Source organism: Salvelinus fontinalis, chromosome 4 (genome assembly GCF_029448725.1).
Source record: "Salvelinus fontinalis isolate EN_2023a chromosome 4, ASM2944872v1, whole genome shotgun sequence".
Lineage (NCBI taxonomy): Eukaryota > Metazoa > Chordata > Actinopteri > Salmoniformes > Salmonidae > Salvelinus > Salvelinus fontinalis.
In genome coordinates this window covers 52321124-52342176 of record NC_074668.1, presented here as the reverse complement: position 1 = coordinate 52342176, position 21053 = coordinate 52321124, and the positions used below count along the sequence as shown (strand labels likewise).

At 40.8% G+C, this 21053-nt stretch overlaps 1 protein-coding gene and 1 long non-coding RNA gene across 5 annotated transcripts in view; one reads left to right on the top strand and one right to left on the bottom strand.

Annotated features, from left to right (window-relative positions):
* LOC129853989 (heparin cofactor 2-like) overlaps positions 1–20303 on the top strand; it is a 64075-nt gene extending 43772 nt beyond the window's left edge. Inside the window, exons 1-8 of one of the 3 annotated variants that reach the window (XM_055920576.1) lie at positions 14790–14807; positions 15404–15446; positions 15901–16188; positions 16360–17003; positions 17274–17422; positions 17605–17729; positions 19268–19412; positions 19588–20303. In XM_055920576.1, the coding sequence (XP_055776551.1) occupies position 14807; positions 15404–15446; positions 15901–16188; positions 16360–17003; positions 17274–17422; positions 17605–17729; positions 19268–19412; positions 19588–19779 (1587 nt within the window). In that variant the 5' untranslated portion in view covers positions 14790–14806 and the 3' untranslated portion in view covers positions 19780–20303. The other 2 variants (XM_055920574.1, XM_055920575.1) reach the window with 2 other exon arrangements.
* LOC129853990 (uncharacterized) lies at positions 6936–12949 on the bottom strand. Of its 2 annotated transcripts, none has more exons than XR_008759213.1 (5): positions 12673–12949; positions 11275–11345; positions 10111–10247; positions 9147–9333; positions 6936–8773 (listed from the first exon to the last, which is right to left on the bottom strand). It is a non-coding gene; the product is annotated as an uncharacterized LOC129853990 (long non-coding RNA). The 2 variants fall into 2 exon arrangements; XR_008759212.1 differs by having other exon boundaries at positions 9147–9329.
* Positions 20304–21053: the final 750 nt, after the last annotated feature.

Below are 21053 nucleotides of genomic sequence, written 5' to 3'. Positions count from 1 at the left end.
TATTTGAATTTGGCGCTCTGCATTTTCTCTGGCTTTTTGCCAAGTGAGACAGTAGCGTCATGCCTAAACTCAGATTTTGGGATATAAATATGAACTTTACCGAACAAAACATACGTGTATTGTGTAACATGAAGTCCTATGAGTGTCATCTGATGAAGATCAACAAAGGTTACTGATTAATTTTATCTCTATTTCTGCTTTTTGTTACTCCTCTCATTGGCTGGAAAAATGGCTGTGTTTTTCTGTGACTTGGCTCTGACCTAACATAATTGTTTGGTGTGTTTTCGTCGTAAAGCCTATTTGAATTCTGATGGCTGGATTCACAACAAGTGTAGCTTTAATTTGGTATCTTTCATGTGGGTTTTGATGAAAGTTTGATTTTTATAGTGATTTATTTAAATTTGGCTCTGCATTTTTACTGGCTTTTGGCCAAGTGAGACGTTAGCGTCCCACATATCCCAGAGAAGGTAATTGAATTTTACATCTATTTTGCATGACGCAACAACCTGTCATTGTCACGCCCTGACCGTAGAGAGCCTTTTTATATCTCTATTTGGTTTGGTCAGGTTTGGGATTTGGGGTGGGCATTCTATGTTTTTGTTTTCTATGATTTTGTATTTCTATGTTTTGGCCGGGTATGGTTCTCAATCAGGGACAGCTGTCTATCATTGTCTCTGATTGGGAACCATACTTAGGTAGTCCTTTTCCCTCCTTTCAAAGTGGGAGGTTGTCTTTGTTTCTTGGCACTATAGCCTTAGCTTCACGGTTGTTTTTTTATTATTTATTGTTTTTGTCGGCGTCATTCTAAATAAAAAGGAATATGTACGCTCACAACGCTGCGCTTTCATCTACTTCCTTTGACGGCCGTGACAGTCATTCATCACAAACTTTGTGAATATCTGGGTTTTTCCTCTTCACAATGCAGAAAGACTGCATTTAATCAGTGGACACCACTTGTTTTTATTACAACACACCTCTCATAATTGTTTTCTTTACTAAAGTAGAGGTTTATTATTATTATTATTACTAAAGGTACTGCACAGGTGTGAACATATTTTTTTTTAGCAAGAGATAGTACTTGTGTAGCCTAAGAAAATAGCAGAAACTTTTCAGAAAGTAATTTTGAATGCACTTTATTCAAGGGAAACATTAACAGTCTTGAACATTTTTCGCCACATAGTGATATGTTCTGTCATTACGTTGGCAGTGGGGGTAGGTTTATGACAGTCATAAATACCTCTTGCCCCCTTTTTCTCTCTCCCTACTATAACTGGTGTGACATTAGGAAACCCATGGATTAACATAGAGTGTCTGGGTAACATCAGAAGTGGGGGAAATTAACTATATTCTGGTAATCCGACCAACTGAACATATGCGGTGGTACTTAAGGTATATTATGTCAGTTTGGTTGCCCTCTGACACATTCTCATCAATGTGTCAGAGATAGAATGACATAAACTGACATAAACTCTACTGTGGAAAGTCTAAACGTCAGAGTTATCGGATTCACATGGAATTGTTGTTTAATTCAAATGTTTGAATATGACATTATTTGTGAAGAGGTGAAATGTAATTTTAGCTTCCAAATGAGAGATCTGGACTTTCATAAGTGTTCCTCTAATCACAGTGGCCCGCCCCTGTGAAGAGGCATGGGTTATAAACTTTTCAGACACACCCCTCTCCCTCCACTATAAAAGCCATTGACAAGAATATAACTTCCTGTTCCGGGTACACTAGGATGACGGTCCGGTGTCAGATTGGTTCAGATAATAACTACAGAACTAAGCCAACATCAGCATGGACTCTGATTGTGAATGGTATGAACTTTGAACTCGTATTCACTAAAGAAGTGATATCTCCTAGCCGTTGAGTTAGCAACAGCTAAATGCAGGTTAGGAAGGAATTTTGAGTATCCCGTCTACTACACACAACGTTACTCCAACGTATCCAGTAAGGCACCAGAGACATTCTTCAAAGGACAGAGGACTCGGGTTGGCGACACGGTCCATCTACCACCAACCTACTGAAGCGCAGCTCAGAGTAAATATTTATTGCATTTTCCTTTTCGAATGGGCGGTAATTTAGAATGCATAAGATACTGTATTTACGATAGCACAGCGCGCCTATGTTCCAGTCTCCCGCTCTTTCACTAAAATCCCGCCCCTTTTCTTTGTGTAACAAGCTGTCATATCTATTCCGCCCCCTAGGGACGTTTTTCTGTATGACGTAACTTGTGATCAAGTTATGATTTAATTGTATATGTGTGATTCTGTGTGATTAGTTAGGTATTTAGTAAATAAATAATTAAACCCAATTTTGTATTGCTGATTCAACTTGTTAGCCAGGATTCTTGCAGATAATCAAGGATTTACAACTTTCAGATGAGACTGAATAAACAGACGATTACTGTGACTGCTATGGATATAAAATATTACTAAATCTTTAAGAGTTTATTCAGAAGATAACAGCTCTATAAATATTCTTTCGTGGTGTCCCTCTCTAGTTAATTAATATTTACATGATTAGTTCAATCAGGTAATATTAATTACGGAGAAATTATTTTATAGAATAGCATGTCATAGCATTTAATCTGGCATAGTCAAAGACACGACAGTTCTTATATACTGTACAATGAGAAATTCAACTCCAACATTGTAACGATCGTTGTTGGAAGGATGGTCGGACCAAAATGCAGCGTGTGGTAGGTTAATAATTTGTATTATTGATAACCGGCACAAAACAAGAAAGAGTAACAAACTAAACGTACAGCTTTGTAGGGCTAAAAAGCAACAATACAAAATCAAGATCCCACACACAACAAGTGGAAAAATGCTGCCTAAATATGATCCCCCAATCAGAGACAATGATAGACAGCTGCCTCTGATTGGGAACCATACCAGACCAACATAGAAATACAAAAAACTAGAGTACCCACCATAGTCACACCCTGACCTAACCAAAATAGAGAATAAAAAAGCTCTCTAAGGCCAGGGCGTGACAAATATACTGGTCTTCTCCCATTTTTTGAACCAGTGCCCCCACCCACAAGGTGTTTAACCTGTCTAGGATCAGCGTGCCGCTAGCGGCACACCCCCCCCCCCCCCACTGAAAAACCAGTGCCGCGAAATTCAAAAAAAATATTTTTTTAAAATATTTAACTTTCACACATTAAAGTCCAATACAGCTAATGAAAGACACAGATCTTGTGAATCCAGTCAACATGTCCGATTTTTTAAATGTTTTACAGGGAAGACACAATATGTAAAGATGTACATCTATTACCTAAAAACACATTAGCATAATCCACCATCTTTTCTTTGTCCACCAACACCAGTAGCCATCACCAATTCGGCTAAACTAAGATATTTATAGCCCCTAACCAACAAAAAAACTCATCAGATGACAGTCTGATAACATATTTATGGTATGGGATAGGTTTTGTTAGAAAAAAGTGCATATTTCAGGTAGATGGCATAGGTTACAATTGCACCCACCGTCACAAATGGACTAGAATAATTACAATGAGCAACGTGTTTACCTAACTACTAATCATCAAACATTTCGTAAAAATACACAGCATACACGAATCGAAAGACACAGATCCTGTGAATACAGACAATATTTCAGATTTTCTAAGTGTCTTACAGCGAAAACACAATAAATCGTTATATTAGCATAGCACATAGCACATAGCAGCCCAGCATTGATTCTAGCCAAAGTGGGCGATAACGTCAACATCGCCAAAAATATATTAATTTTTTCACTAACCTTCTCAGAATTCTTCAGATGACACTCCTGTAACATCATATTACACAATCCATATAGAGTTTGATCGAAAATGTTTATATTTAGCCACCAAAATCATGGTTAGACAATGTGAAATGTAGCTCAGCTGGTCAGAAAATGTCCTTGCGCCACTTAGACAGTGATCTACTCTTATACATAAATACTCATAAACGTGACTAAAAAATATAGGGTGGACAGGGATTGATAGACAATTTAATTCTTAATACAATTGCGGAATTACATTTTTTAATTTATCCTTACTTTTCAATACAGTTTGCGCCAAGCGAAGCTACGTCAAAAAACATGGCGTCCTAAGCCACTAAAATGTTTCGACAGAAACACGATTTATCATAATAAAAATGTCCTACTTTGAGCTGTTCTTCCATCAGTATCTTGGGCAAAGGATCCTTTCTTGGGAGTAATCGTCTTTTGGTGGAAAGCTGTCCTCTTGCCATGTGGAAATGCCAACTGCGTTAGGGATGAACTGAAAAGCGTGCCCAGCTATTCACATCGTTTCAAAAATAAATGTCCCAAAATCGCACTAAACGGATATAAATTGCTATAAAACGCTTTAAATTAACTACCTTATGATGTTTTTAACTCCTATAACGAGTGAAAAGATGACCGGAGAAATATAACAGGCTAAACTAACGCTTGGAACAGGAGCGGGTCGGTGTCCTCCACGCGCGTTACGCACCAAGAAAAGACTTGCTAGCTACAGGGTTTTTTAATTTATAGGGCCTGTGAACGCGCAATCGACCCCATTGGAATCGTCATCACGTAAAGGCATCCAGGGGAAGACGTAAGAAGTGTCCGTATAGTCATAGCAATAACAGTGCCCTTTTAACTGACTTCAGAACAGTGGCCAACATTTCTGAAATCTGACTCCATGTCAGGGAAATTGCTGTAGAATGGGCTCTGTTCCACTTAGAGACAAAATTTCAACTCCTATAGAAACTATAGACTGTTTTCTATCCAATAATAATAATAATATGCATATTGTACGATCAAGGATTTTGTGGGAAGCCGTTTCAAAAATTACCCAATTAGCATAAATAGTCTCAACAGCGCCCCCATCCTCAACAGGATAAACAACAACAATAAATAAGAATAAAATAATATAATAGATACAAAACAAAAATGTGAAGAACATAAATCAAGCAACTTTAATTAGCACATGTAGGACAGTATTCAAGCTGTTTATGGACTTTGCAGATATATTTCTCACATGTGCAGCACATAGTATTTGTTTTACAGTCCTTCTTTGGGGGGCAGAATTGGAATCTCCTCCTCTTGCCTGCCTCAGCTACAGCCTCAGTTGGATCAGGACAAGATTCAGCCCCCTGAACAGCTTTCACAAGCGCTGCAGAGGCTGCTGTGCGGGGGAGGCGCTCACTTCTTTGAATGTGTGTTGTTACAAGTGCCTTTCCCAGCTGCTCCAGGAACACCCTCCTCTTTTTCCGCTTATCAGGCATCCAGGTAGGGCTCCATATCACAAAGGCATTGTATTAGGACACATCAATGATGTTATGGAAGATGATCAGGGGCCAGCGGGCAGTCATCCTCCTGCAGCTGTAAGTTCCAATCACCGTGTCCAGGTTGTCCACACCTCCTTTGTTGTGGTTGTAGTCCAGGATGATGGCTGTCTTCCTGTCCTCATGATCACTGATCTCAGCCGTTTTGTGCAGTGTTCTCAGTAGGACCACATTCTTGTTCCTCTTTGGGAGGTAAGAAACTAGAGTGGTGGTCGGGGTGAAGGCAAAATTGGATGAGAAAGCCTTTCTCCCCCTTGTTGCGAGGAGTGCAGGAGGTAGCTCAGGCTTGTTCTTTCAAACTGTGCCAACCATGGTGACCTTCCTCTTCAGGAGCTGCTGGCTGAGGTCATGAGAGGTGAAGAAATTGTCACACGTGACATTGTGCCCCCTCAGTCCATCTGTCACATCAAGCACAACCCGCATCCCCTGGTTCTTCTCCGGGCCTCCACTGGTCGGCTTCCCTGTGTAGACTTACATCTTACAAGCGTAGCTGGATTGTGCGTCACAGGTCACCCATATCTTGATGCCATACTTTGCTCGCTTGCTGGGCATATACTGCCGTGAAGAACAGCAACCTTTTGACAAAAGAGATTACTATCAGTAATTAGTATCAGTGTCACAGAAAACAATCTCATAAATTAATGATATTACAGCAATACATAATAAAATTAACAATGAAAATCACTTACATTAAGTTAGCCATATAGCACAATTTTTTTGTTTTATTTATTTACAGATAGCCAGGGGCACACTCCAACACTCAGACGTCATTTACATATGAAGCTTTTATGTTTAGTGAATCTGTCAGATCAGAGGCTATAGGGATTACCAGGGATGTTCTCTTGATAAGTTAGTGAATAGGACCATTTTCCTGTACTGCTAAGTATTCAAAATGTAACGAGAATGTATGTAGTACAAAGTACATTATTTTCTTTAGGAATGTAGTGAAATAAAAGTATAAGTTGTAAGACTCTCTTCTTTCAGAGATTTTTTTTCTTTCACATCAATTGTTTCACTTTCAATAATCCACGTTTGCATACACAACAATGTTCATCTGAGATGAAAACACTTTGCAACATTTGGACTTCACAAATGGCACCCGGTCACATGTATAATGTGACGTCAGTTTCGGTTCACAGATGCGGGCTTCGTCCATGTAAGAATGTGTTCTTAACGGACTTGCCTAGTTAAATAAAGGTTAAATAAAAAAAAATATATATTTAATAGAGTGGAACGCGGCAGAGCGCTTGCAATGCAATGGGAAGGCCACGGTACGAGCAAGCACAGTGCCACAAAGCCAGTGACACAATGACAATCTTCTCCACATTGTGTACGTCCACAATCATCAATTCACATCAAATCCACAGTAAGTAATACTTTCGACACTCCACCTGAATCACAATGAATGCACAACTCCACCACAATTCACCACTTCCGCAATCAACCAATTCCACAGTCCTCATTCCTTCACGGCAATACAAGCAAAGCAATTAATTTCACTTTCAATGACACCATTACCGTATCAGATAGTTTTCAACTTTTGTTATGACTTCGGTTCCACAGGTTTGAATTAACCAATTATATTAAACATCAAAATACAGGTAGGTTCCAACCCATATATTCCAATAAACATCTTGAGATTTATTGATTGCAGTCCAGTTTGTCACACATTTCCAAGGTTAGATAATTAAAGCATTGATTGTTTACCAGGTTATTTGAACAGATTCCAAATGATAATGATGGTAAAAGCTAACTTTAAAAAGTATAAAAAGATCAACAAAAAAACGGTAAATGAAAGGAAATGAAATAAAAGGACACTGTTGAAAACTGTAGCTCTTTGTGACATCTATAACAGCTAGTTTGCCTGCTGTAAATTACTAGCTGGTGCCATCTTGCCAGGTAACCCCTTACGCGGTTCTAGAGTGTGAAACATTAATTGGCCAGCAGGTGGCAAAATAACCTAAATAAAATGGGGTTTCTATAAACAAACATATCCTTTTCCTAAACAAAACTCAACACACTACATTTTGATACACAATTCTTAAACAATTTATTTTATGTCAAAAATGACTACAGTTAACACATATTTTCCCGGGCTGTAAAATAATTAAAAACCAAAGCAACATTTGGTATTAACCTTTTCACACAGAGCAACAAACAGGTGTGATCATTCTACAACGTACACTCAAACCGGTGTGATTAGAGGGCTTATTTAGAACGTCCAGTTTCGATTGACGCAACAGTCGGCATTTAACACTGTTTAGGGATGTGCCGGCAGTCAATCACATAACCTCTGACTCCCACTCTGAGCCATTCAGTGTTGTTGTTTATGTAGTTAGTAGGCTAAGCTGTAGCATTAGCAATCTCCTTCACAAATGGGGAAATTATGGAGATTTTTATAAATTCTGACAGTGAGTCTGAGCATGAAAGTCAGGAATCAGATTCTGACAGTGACAGTGAGGAGCTGCCCCCCAACCCTTGTAGCCATTGAGAACCCTGAATCTGATGACCCCTTGTCCACTGACGAAGTCCCAGGTCCCTTTGAAGATGCTGGTGGTGATGGAGGCATACCGACAGTGGATGAAGTACAGGAGTTCTGTGGTAGCTGGAAGGCTGCCAGCCATTTCATCCCTCCTGGCCCTGCTGTTTGCTTTGATGAGTCCAAGTCTGGAGAGTCCAAGTCTGGAGTCCCTTGCCATTTCCATCTGTTCTTTCTGACAGAGGAGCTGGTGGGAGACATAGCAGAGATCAATCGCAAATGCCTTGGAGCTACAGGAGAAGAGAGAGCCAAGAGTGGGGGGGACAACCACAATTTGTGAAATGTATACCTTCTTGGTGACAGTCTTTCTCATGGGGATAGTAAAGAACTCCCTAAGAGAATACTGGATCACAGATCCTATGTTTGCAACACCCTTCTTTGCCACCATCTTTTCTGCTGCGATGCCTGCATTTCGTCAACAATGCTACTGCCTACCTAAATGACCCGTCACACAAAATAAGAAAAGTCCCTGATGTTATGGAAGGGTAGGCTGGCGTTCCGTCAATATATTTTCTCCAAAAGGCACAGGTTTGGGGTCAAGTTCTTTGATATGTGTGACTTGAAGACAGGATTTGCCCAGGACATTATAGTCTATACAGGGTCCACCACTGACATTCAACATTATGAGGGGCTTGGGGTGTCCGGGTCCACGGTGATGACCATGCTGGCTCCTCATCTCAGCAAGGGACACACTTTGTATGTAGACAGTTTGTACAGCAGTCTCACACTCTTCCAGAATCTGCTCTCCAACAGCACAGAAAGGGGATGCCGGCATTCGGATGCAGCAGAGGGGTGGCTGGAGTTCAAGGAGAACGGTCAACCACTGGCAGTAAAGTGGCATGACAAACGAGACGTCCGTGTCCTCTCCACTGTCCATACAGCAACCAAGTCGGCCACAGGAAAGGTGGATTACCTGACGGGAGAGAGAAAGATCAAACCAGACTGTGTGCTTGACTATAACCTCAAAATGGGGGCAGTGGATAAAGCAGACATGATAAACAGCTTTGTGGAAAATGACTCAGAAAACGGCCAAGTGGCATAAGACGATATTTTTCCATCTGATCAACACAGCCCTAGATGGCCGCATAAGTTCATCGCCAACTAACAGGTGAGATGATTACAGAAAAGGTTTTTATTTTATTTTATTGAACGTACAGTTCACACACATCACATACAGTTCCATTATGCAATTATAGTGACAATATCTCACCCACCTATCCACTGCCTCATCATCCTCTCCCTTCCCTCATCCTCCCCACTCCCTCATAGGTAAAGTAATTACCTACCAAAAGTATAGAGAGAACCTCATGAGAGAGCTGCTGGAGGAGCACCACACCCCTCGGTGCCCATCCATTGGGGGTCGCCCTGCTGCGGACAATCCCCTACGCCTCACTGCACGGTATTATCCCATCGAAGTCCCTCAAACTGCTGCTCAAGGTAGTCGCACACGGAGGCACTGCAAAGTCTGCCTGTCTGGCACCAGGAGAAGTAAGCAGAGGAGGTTGACAAACTACATGTGTTTAGCTTGTGACACACCTCTATGTGTTTCACCATGCTTTGAGGAGTACCATATGCTCAAGCTGTCACGCCCTGATCTGTTTCACCTGTCCTTGTGGTTGTCTCCAAACCACTCCAGGTGTCGCTTATTATCCCGCTGTATTCATCCCTGTGTTTTCTGTCTCTCTGTGCCAGTTCGTCTTGTTTTGCAAAGTCAACAAGTGTTTTTCCTAGCTCCTAATTTTCCCAGTCTCTGCTTTTTCCTAGCCCTCCTGGTTTTGACCCTTGCCTGTCCTGATGCCGAACCCGCCTGCCTGACCACTCTGCCTGTTCTGACCTCGAGCCTGCCTATCGCCTGGTACTGTTTGGACTCTAACCTGGTTATGAACTCTCGACTGTCCCCGACCTGCCTTTTGCCTACCCCTTTTGTTATAATAAATATCGGAGCTCAACCATCTGGCTCCTGTGTATGTGTTTGGGTCTCGCCTTGTACCCTTATAAAGCATTATTGAGCACATCTGCAGCAATTAATGACTGACTTGACAGGTGACTTGAACGGTATTCTGTCATGATACTATGCTGAGATGTAGGGGGTGGAAATGCAGTTGTTGTTCAATCACTGCATGAATATGAATTATCGGTTATGCATATTCATAAGTTGTCAGTCTTTTCTTGCAGTTTTTTTCCTCTAGTCAAACAAGTTTTTGTTTCTGTTCAACCACCACCAATAATTCAATAAAATAGACGACTTACATCTGTTTTTTCTTGCTGTGTTTTCATCCAGTAAAACTGTTAAGGAGTGTACGCTAGCATACAAAATCTGGCCTCAATCTTCAGCTTGAAAGATGTCCAGCTCCAGTTATGATTTTGGCAAATACTGTTTGTGGTTTCTGAAAGTACAGAATAAAGAGGAATTATTAATTAGAATACAATATAAGGATATAGCAATAAAACAATACTACAAAGACGTGACATAACTCTGCTATCAAAATAATAAATTGCATTGACAAAATCACAAATATGAGTTATATAACAGTAAAAAACAGTAACTGTTGAGCTCCACAAGGGGGTCAATGGCAGAACAGAGCTATGCTAAACAGGCCAAATGAAAACAAACCATGGTCATAAGGCCAGGGTAGGTTCAAAAGACAACACAACTGATATTTCTCTGCCGCAATTAGCATTGTTTTACAGAGCTAATAGAAGAATGTAGCACGACTGAGTATAACAGTCGTTATACTGAGTATCTACATAAGCACGACTGAGTATAACACCATAAAGGTTATGAAGATAGTAATGTTACCTTGCGTGTCCACGGTTATAAGGAGTACACACAAATATATTATGCTCAATACATACAGTGAGCAACAGTAGAAATGACATACAGAAACTATTAGAATGTAATAAGGCATTTACGTTGGTAGAAACGCACACATCTCCAAAGTTATTATCATGTAGTAATGAAAACAACAATGAAGGTGATGCGGGCACCAGCCGGAAAATGTGAAAAGGTTTATGCAGGTTCTATTCTGACTGGAGATACGCAAATGTCTGCATACTTGATCTGCGTAAACAATGGCGAAGTGCTTGGGGAAGTTTTTCCGGCTCAGTAATGCCCCCAAAAAATTATTGTCCACAAATGTGAAATGGCCTATGTGAATTAATGAGGAGGCGGAACACACCTCAATTCAAACTGTTGTTAGAAAATACAACTTGAAATTGACAATATGAAACAGCCTATAAATAAAAGCAGTCAGAGTGCCTTAGTTTGAGGGCAGCGCGGATTAACTGTCCTGTTGAGTAACAATCACGTTGGAATAGTGAGTGCATTTTGACATCACGTATAAAAAACTCACGCTGGGACGACCCTTAGAGATATTTGGAACTCACATGTGAAAAGGTTAAGAGCACACCTACCTTTTCAGACATAATTTTGAGGAAGACATTGAAGATTTTATCAGCAACACAGATCACACACTGCATCAAACCTAATGATACATTGAATCAGAAACAGAAAAACCCCTGGTCATCTACTTCACGAGGAGCAAAAACGTATATACAATCAATATAAAACATTATAACACAGATAACAGTGTAGCCGTTTAAGCCCCTTGCTTTTTTCAATTTTTACTAACAACATGCCACTCACTTTGAGTAAAAGGTAAAGAGTTTCTATGTACGCGGATGACTAAACACTATACACGTCAGCTACTACAGCGACTGAAATGACTGCAACAATTAACAAAGCGCTGCAGTTAGTTTCAGAGTGGGTGGCAAGGAATACGTTAGCCCTAAATATTTCTAATACTAAAAGCATTATATTTGGAACAAAACACTCACTAAATCTTAAATGTCAACTAAATCTTGTAATAAATAATATGAAAATTTAGCAAATTGAGATGACTAAACTGCTTGGAGTAACACTAGATTGTAAACTGTCATGGTCAAAACATATTGATACAGTAGTAGCTAAGATGTCTATATAATAAAGTGATTCTCTGCCTTCTTAAGAATACTATCAACAAGGCAGGTCCTACTGGCCCTAGTTTTGTCGCACCTTGACTACTGCTCAGTCCCAAGGTCAGGTGCAACAAAAAAAGGACTTAGGAAAATTGCAATTGACTCAGAACAGGGTAGCACGGCTGGCCCTTGGATGTACACAGAGAGCTAATATTAATAATATGCATGTCAGTCTCTCCTGGCTGAAAGTGGGGGAGAGTTTGACTTCATCACTACTTTTATTTATGAGAGGTATTAATATCTTGAATGCACCGAGCTGTCTGTCTAAACTACTGGCACACAGCTCGGACACCCATGCATACCCCACAACACATGCCACAAGAAGTCTTTTCACAGTCCCCAAATCCAGAACAGACTATGGGAGACACACAGTACTACATAGAGCCATGACTACATGGAACTCTATTCCACATCAAGTAACTGACGCAAGCAGTAAAATTAGATTGAAAAAACAGATAAAAAACACCTTATGGAACAGAGGGGACTGTGAAGCAACACAAACATTGGCACAGACACACACACACACACACACACACACACACACACACACACACACACACACACACACACACACACACACACACACACACACTATACATTCACATGGATTTAATACTGTAGATATGTGGTAGTTGTGGAGTAGGGGCCCGAGGGCACATAGTGTGTTGTGAAATCTGTGAATGTATTGTAATGTTTTAAAATAGTATAAACTGCCTTAATTTTGCTGGACCCCAGGAAGAGTAGCTGCTGCTTTGGCAGAAGCTAATGGGATCCATAATAGAAAATTACACCCACCCGATTTGTCCTTCTGGATGTCTTTGTCCTCAAAGTACTGGAACATCACCTCATGTACTCTAGCCTGTAAACAGACAGTAGGTACGTTGACATGGCGAAGTTTGTTGATCAGAGCAGATCCATCAGGGGAGGGGTCTAACAAGTTGATGATGGTGGATTGTAGGTCACTAAGCTCGGCCTTGATGATAGACAGGTAGTTATACTTACAGAAACGAGACAGGTAAGGTTAGACTTCGAAAGGGACAAGTAGAGTTCCAATAAAGATACAGGTGCCATCTTTAGGGTAGGTGACTTGACCACCTGACTGTGCTGGTCTTTGTGTGTGTCTGTGTGTGTGTGTCTGGCAGAGTTGTACTCTCGGAGTGGAGCGGTTCACCGCTGGGGAAAATGAGGAGAGGAGACTTGGTGGCAATCTCACACAATCCCTCATACCACTCCTCTGGCCACAGACCCAAGCCCTCCACAGCAAAGGCCTGACAACAACGGAGATGCAAACTAGTAACCTTTCAGCGAAATTAGCCGTTTTGAATCCAAAATAGGTGACCTATATGATTCATATAGATCCAATGAGAGGTTTGGAGCAATACTGGCTGTATCCAAGGGTCAGCCAATCATTCTCATAACAGAATGCATCACGCGACTGAAGAGAGAAGAGACAACCAATTTGCTTGTTACAGCATCAGCTTGCGCTCTGGAAAGACAGCAGAGAGTGGAAAAGCAGTTTGCCAGTTACAGCAAGGCATCTCCTGAACGATAACGAAGGTGATGAAGGTGATGAAGTGTACTTCATGAGCTGTAATCGAAAAACAACTAGCATTTGGAAAGTTTGAGGTGAGGGAGAAAGTGTGGTGGAACAAGTATTGTTAGCATTGTTAAGGATCTTGCTAGCTGGATCGAATTCCCCGTTAGCTAGCCAGAGAAATGTTGAGCAACATTAGCCAACTTAACTGATCAAATAATTCAGTTTATGGTGTGAAAATTTGCTGGCTAATAAATTCAGACATCTAACGTTAGCTAGCTAGTTAGTTACTAACGTTAGTAACCTAACCAATTCGCTATAATATTAACTGGTATATGACCCCTTGCCGTTCCTCAAGTTATAACGTGTTAGTTGCTTACTGGACCCTGGCAATCTGTGTGAAATGTTAACTAGTTAAGTAGCTAATGAACTAACTACTATCTGTGAACTACTACACTATGTGGTTAATTTTCAGAATGAGAGAATTAGGTGAAAATTAGACTTTGCTTGTTAAACAAGGGAATTCAGGGATCAAGTGTAGCTGGAGCTGGGCCTGGCTTAAGCTGGATGCCACTATGGTGAAAGGAACACCACACACTTTCCCTCTTTCTCACTTTTTCAATACAGTGGATAAAAAGGGGTATGCCAGGTATACTCGCTGCCTGAACGAGATCAATTATGCCAACAAAGGGTATCATGCTCTGCTGGCACATTGTAGAACAGATGTCCACAGGCAGAAAGTGTACAATGTAATCATGTGCAGTGTAGCCAGAAGATATTGCTTTTGTTGTATTGAACTTGACACTTGTGTGTTAGTGAGGGGGGATTATTTAATGTTTAACTCGGTGAACGTTATTTTTGCACACATGTAGCCTTGTGCACTTGATCGATGTCTACTATATTGGGCCACTATAATAGAGCAAAAATAGAATGCCTGTTTGTTTCATTCTACTTCTACTTGAAGATGTTTTTTTCCCAAGTGCAATATTTAGATGTGTCTGGTCACAAGCATTCTATTATAAAGGCTGTATTGGCTAACTGCAATATTAGTGTATAGCTTTTTCTCAATACTTGAGTATCATTTGCAGAAAAGTCGAAGCAACAAATAACATTGGATTGCTTTCTTTACATTTTTTAGCTGTGAGTTAGTTTCACATGAACGGCTTTTTATTTTAAACACAGAGACTGATCATGTAGATCATTTTCTTTGTTGTTTAATTAGTTAAAACCTGCATTTCCCCCTAGCAGGGATGTTTTTTTTGCATGTTTCAGTCCCCTTTTTGGGGCCTCAACAGTTTGCATCCCTGCAACAGAGTACAGCCAGAAGTCCCTCAAGAGCTTCTGAAGGAGTGGCTTAGCCTCAATGATTGGCAGCAGCCGTCTGGTCAGCAGTAAAGTAAGAGAAAATGGAAATGGATAGAGAGGTTTTTGTGAAACATTTTTTTAATTTCACACTTTATTCAGAAAGCCGGAAACAAAGGGGAGACGGGCTGGGAGCATTATCGCTAGCCCACAGGCTTTGCACAGGTATAGGGAGAGGGAGAGACAGAGATTGAATGTCACTGAGGAAAACTCAGTGGTCCACGGTGCCATGAGAAATAATAACTTATTTTCCAACGAAGGCCAGTGAATCTGGATTGCAATGGCATTGTAAAATCTAGAGTAACAATGTATGGGCATATCATTAACTTAATGTAAAACTTTTTTTCACAAAATAGCACATTTTTACTGTATTAATGATTAAATGTGTAAAACTGTGTAATCTCCAATAATCTGATACGTCAATTAAAGTATCAATTAAAGTTACCAGTTAAATGGACAAAATTCGGACAAAAAATACAGATACAGTATTAAGTGATCAAGTGACTGGGGCAGAGTTAAAGATTTCAGACGGATGCAGCACTTTGTACACTTTGTTGTTTGATCTGAGCTATTTGTTCAGGGTAAGAGGACATCAAAGTTCAGTTTGGGCTTTCTGCTCTTTCTTCACAGTGTTGCAAACAGACCAGTTCCCGCCATCACAGAGAACGCACAGGTAAGCCATTTTAGAGTCCTTGACTGACTGCCGTCAAATACATGAATCCTAACAAGATAAAGACTATCACTGTCGTGTTCGTACATAACTCCTATTTATTAACTGAAAAGTTCCTCTGAAATTAAGCAGAAATGTTTGCGAGTTTTGAACAACTGCTGAATACCTTTTTGAATAAGTTTGGATGTTCTTTAGTGTGTATGCCTTCAACCAAAAGAAGGTTAAGCATGTTGCTATTGATATTGATCATTGTTCTTGATAAATACCTTAGGTCAGTGTTTCTCAAATGGTGGGTTGTCACTGATTCCTTTTCTGAAGACTTAGACTAGAAACACTGAATTTAGGTTATTTTGAGTCACAATAGAAAAGTTTGATCAATCTCCTCGAGCTCTGTCTGTCGTGATGAGCTCGAGCTCTGTCTGTCGCCTTCTATATCTGTCTGCTGTGTCCGTGTCAGGATGTGGGTTGTCACGGTCATCGCTGTGTCCTGTGTCCTTGTCGGTCCCTCTCTCGCCGGGGTCAAGGACCTGGGCTCTCACTTCAGCTTCTATGACCAGAGTCCGACCCCAAACACTGAGCCGGACCCACGAGGCCTCGGCCAGGGTGGAGCTCTGGACATGGAGAACATTCCTCTGGAGTTCCACAAAGAGAATACTGTGACCAATGATCTTCCCCTGGAAGGCTTTGAGGACGAAGACTACATCGACTTTGACAAAATCCTGGCTGAGGGAGGGGACGACTACAGGTGGGTGATGAAAGGGATTTAAGCACTGGGACGCTCCATAGACACAAAATCCATTGATTGCAGTGGTTGGAGCATGGTGCATGCTTGTGGGTTTGATTGACTGTGTAAATCATTTTGGATTAAACACTTCTGCTAAATGACCATATTTTCATAATATTTATATTATTACAGTGAGGGGGATGAGATTGATGAGATCGCAACTCCCGCTCCGTATATCGACATCTTCGCTGAACCCTCAGATCCAAAGACGCGGCGCGCCCGACTCCTGAGCCTATTTCACGACCGCTCACGCCTCCAACGAATCAACGTGGTCAACGCCCACTTTGGCTTCAACCTCTACCGCAGCCTTCGGAACAAGGTCAACCAGACCCACAACATTCTGCTGGCGCCCGCCGGAATCTCCATCGCCATGGGCATGATGTCACTGGGAGCGGGGCCTGGAACACATTCTCAGCTCTACCGGGTGCTGGGATTCGCCAATTTCGTCAACGCCAGCAATCACTACGACAACGCCACGGTGCACAAGCTGTTCCGGAAGCTCACACACAGACTCTTCCGACGCAATTTCGGGTACACGCTGCGATCCGTTAATGACCTGTACGTGAAAAAGGAGGTGGCGGTGGAACCAAGTTTCCGGGCAGACACCAAGGCATACTATTTTGCAGAGCCCCAATCGGTGGACTTCAGGGACAAGGCGTTTCTGGACAAGGCTAACCGGCGCATCTCAAAGCTGACCAAAGGACTGATCAGAGAACCACTAAAAAATGTGGACCCCAATATGGTGCTGATGCTGCTCAACTACCTCTACTTTAAAGGTAAAGACAACATCAGAGCAATAAGCCTCAACTATGCCATGTCTATGGACCAAGCACCAAGTATCTGTCTGTCTCTGATTATATTTTGTCAACATTAAGTAAAATCTTTTAAAGTGATACAATATGGTCTATATTACATTTCCATTAGGCCTAGGATTTAACAACGAAATTAAAATCCTCTCTTTGTAAGAAAATTGAGAAACATCTTATTGACACAAGCCAAACAAAATCTCACCCACACAAACAACAAATCCCCACCCACACAAACAGGTACGTGGGAGCAGAAATTCCCAAAGGAGATGACTCACTACCGGAACTTCCGTGTGAATGAGAAAATAAATGTTCGAGTGCCAATGATGCAGAAGAAAGGGAACTACCTGGCGGCTGCAGACCACGAACTGCAGTGTGACATCCTACAGGTGGGTGGTAGACATTTAGTTCAGGGAAGTTAGCTATATATAAAAAAGAAGATTCAGTGCAGTGCAATATAGGCCTACAGTATAGGGCTGGCACAATTACAGTTTAATTGTGTAACCAACAGTGATGGATGAAGACCGTCATAAAAAAGATGATCATATCTTTATCGTCATGATTCTTCTAGCTCCCCTATGTGGGGAACATCAGCATGCTCATCGCCCTGCCCAGGAAGATCTCCGGCATGAGGAACCTGGAGCAAGAGATCTCCCCCACAGTGGTCAACAAATGGCTCAGCAACATGACCAACAGGTGAGAACATATGACCACACCTGGTCACATCTGACCAATAGGTAAGAACCTGACTGACTGACAGGCATACATGATAAAAGAGAACAGTACACATGACCATACAAGACAACAGGTGGCCATTCCAGACAAAACTTGACCAACATGTGAGCAGACCTGGCCCAAGGTGAACAGGAATAAACACTGTAAAGTTATGAACAAAAGATAGGGCCAAAACTACCACAGTATAGGGCCAAAACTACCACATTATGGAAGCTATGGGATAAGAGACACAGTGCCTTCAGAAAATATTCACACCCCTTCACTTTTTCCAGATTTTGTTGTGTTACAGCGTGAATTTAACATTTATTAAATAGAGATGTTTTCTGTCAATGGCCTACACAAAATACCCCATAATGTCAAAGTAGAATTATGTTTTTTGATTTTTTTACAAATTTATAAAAAGTGAAAAGCTCAAATGTCAATAAGTATTCAACCCCTTTATGGCAGACCTAAATAAGGTAATGAGTGAAAATGTGCTTAACAAGTAACATAATACATTTTTTGGACCCACTCTGTATGCAATAATAGTGTTTCACATGATTTTTGAATGACTACCTCATCTCTGTACCCCACACATAAAATGATCTCTAAGGTCCCTCAGTCGAGCAGTGAATTTCAAACACAGATTAGTAGATAAAAAAACAATTTAAAAAACAGACATTGAATATCCCTTTGAGAATGGTGAAGTTATAATTTACACTTTGGATCATGTATCAATACGAACAGTCACAACTAAGATATTGGCGTTCTTCCTAACTCAGTTGCCAGAGAGGAAGGTGACAGCTCAGGGATTTTCACCATGAGGCCAATGTTGACTTTAAAACAGTTACAGAGTTTAATGGCTGTGATAGGAGAAAACCAAGGATGGCTCAATAACATTATAGTTACTCCACAATACTAACCTAGTTGACAGAGTAAAAAGAATGAAGCCTGTACAGAATACAAATATTCCAAAACATGCAACTTCATTGCAATAAGGTACTAAAGTAATACTGCAAAAAATGTCGCAAAGCAATTACGTTTTTGCCCTGAATACAAAGTGTTATGGGCAAATCCACTTACTGAGTAACACTCTCCATTTTTTCAAGCTTAGACATAATGGAGCTAAGCACAGGCAAAATCCTAGAGGAAAACCTAGTTCTGCTTGAAGATTTTTTTAAATAATAAATGGGTAAATGTTGCACATTTCAGGAGTGGAAAGGTCGTAGAGACTTACCCAGAAACAGCTGTAATCACTGCCAAAAGTGCATCTACAAAATATTGACTCAAGGGTGGGAATACTTGTGTAAATTCGATATTTCTGTATTTCATTTTCAATACATTTCTAAAAGAAAATATCACTTTGTCATAATGGGGTATTGTGTGTAGATGGGTGAGGTCATTATGGGGTATTGTGTGTAGATGGGTGAGATAATGTAGAATAAGTCAAGGGATATGAATACTTTCTGAAACCACTCTAAGGGTCTAAAGAGTATATTCTGTATTGGTCTCTACCCAAGGACGCGTGAGGTGGTGTTCCCCAGGTTTAAGCTGGAGCAGAGTTATGACCTGATAGACAACCTTAAGGAGATGGGCCTCACAGACCTCTTTGAGGAGAGGGGTGACTTCACTGGGATGACTTCAGAGAAGATCGCAATTAACTGGGTAAACAAACCTCCAAGAGAGCAAACACCACAATCTTAACTTTCACTGCTCGATGCTAACACCAGCAATACGCTGTCAAGGCCAAACATTGTTTTGCTATCTAATAATGTTAGATAAGATTGGGTCATAACTCGATTGGGTCATAACTCGATTCTCTCTCTTCTCTCCCCACCAGTTGAAGCACCAGGGGACGATCACGGTGAACGAGGAGGGGACGGAGGCTGCGGCCCTGACCCAGGTGGGCTTCATGCCCCTCTCCTCACAGATACGATTCGTTATAGACCGGCCATTCCTCTTCCTCATCTATGAGCACCGCACAGACTGCCTTGTCTTCATGGGCCGCGTGGTCGACCCCTCACAGAGCTAAACGCTTGGTAACTCTGTAGTTCATTCTATCTAGAAAAATGTACCTACTAACATTAATACTTTTTTGGGGGTTGTATTAACAGTGGACTAATTAACAAAATACTATTTTTTTTTATGAACTATCTTTTAAAATGTCCTTTTCAGCTAGCATTCACCCAAAGTAGGAAGCCGTTTCAAAAATATTGGCCTGGTAACCAATTCTGCTGATCCTACAATGGGACTACTAGCTGTCATGGCGAACTGTATGAACCTGTGTCTGAGAGAGGTTAGTCAGGAGTGTTGATATTTGCTGTCTGTTAATGTTCCATCTCTCTATACATCTACAGTGGAAGTTGTTCGACTTGAAACACTAAGCTTTGGCTATTCAATAAATGTTTTAGGGGAAAACAATATAGTCAATTTGACCATGACTTTCTTGTTTAGTTTTTTTTTATGTTGGATGTTTGGATTTTCTGAAAAGTGTTTAGCAAACCTGTGTATGTAAAGTTCTGTCTAGAATGTTAGATAAAATGATATACAAAAGCATTTGAGACTGTTGAAAATGCTTTTGTGTTGTATGACAAACATTTAAACGCTTTACAAGTTAAAATGCAGGTGCAACATTTCTTTCTCTAGTACATTTTCAGCAATACAAAAAAATGACCTAATTCAAAATTGTCCGGTCTGGCTCAGTCGGTAGCGCTTGCAATGCCAGGATTGTTGGTTCGATTCCAGTAGCCACCCATATGTAAAATGTATCGTCGCTTTGGATAAAATCATCTGCTAAAATGACATATCGTATGTTAAAATAAAGAAAACTTACAAATACAGTAAGCTTTCCAATAAAGGGTGAAAACAAAAGCACCAAGATAAAAACCCAGTTACATATTTTGCAAAGAGTAAATATTTGTCGGCTGAGTTAAACTCTAATTAGATGGAGCTCAGATCTTTTTGGGTTGGTATGTAATGGCACCATCAGATCCATCTCACACACACAAAATATTCTATATTTTAGATTCTTCAAAGTAGCCACCCTTTGCCTTGATGACAGCGTTACACAATCTTGGCATTCTCTCAACCAGCTTCACCTGGAATGCTTTTCCAATAGTCTTGAAGGAGTTCCCACATATGATGTGCACTTGTAGGCTGCTTTTCCTTCCCTCCACCATCAGGTAGCCACAGGTAGCCTAGTGGTTAGAGCGTTGGGCCAGTAAATGAAAGGTTGCTAGATTGAATCCCGAGCTGACAAGGTAAAAATCTGTCATCTGCCCCTGAACAAGGCAGTTAACCCACTGT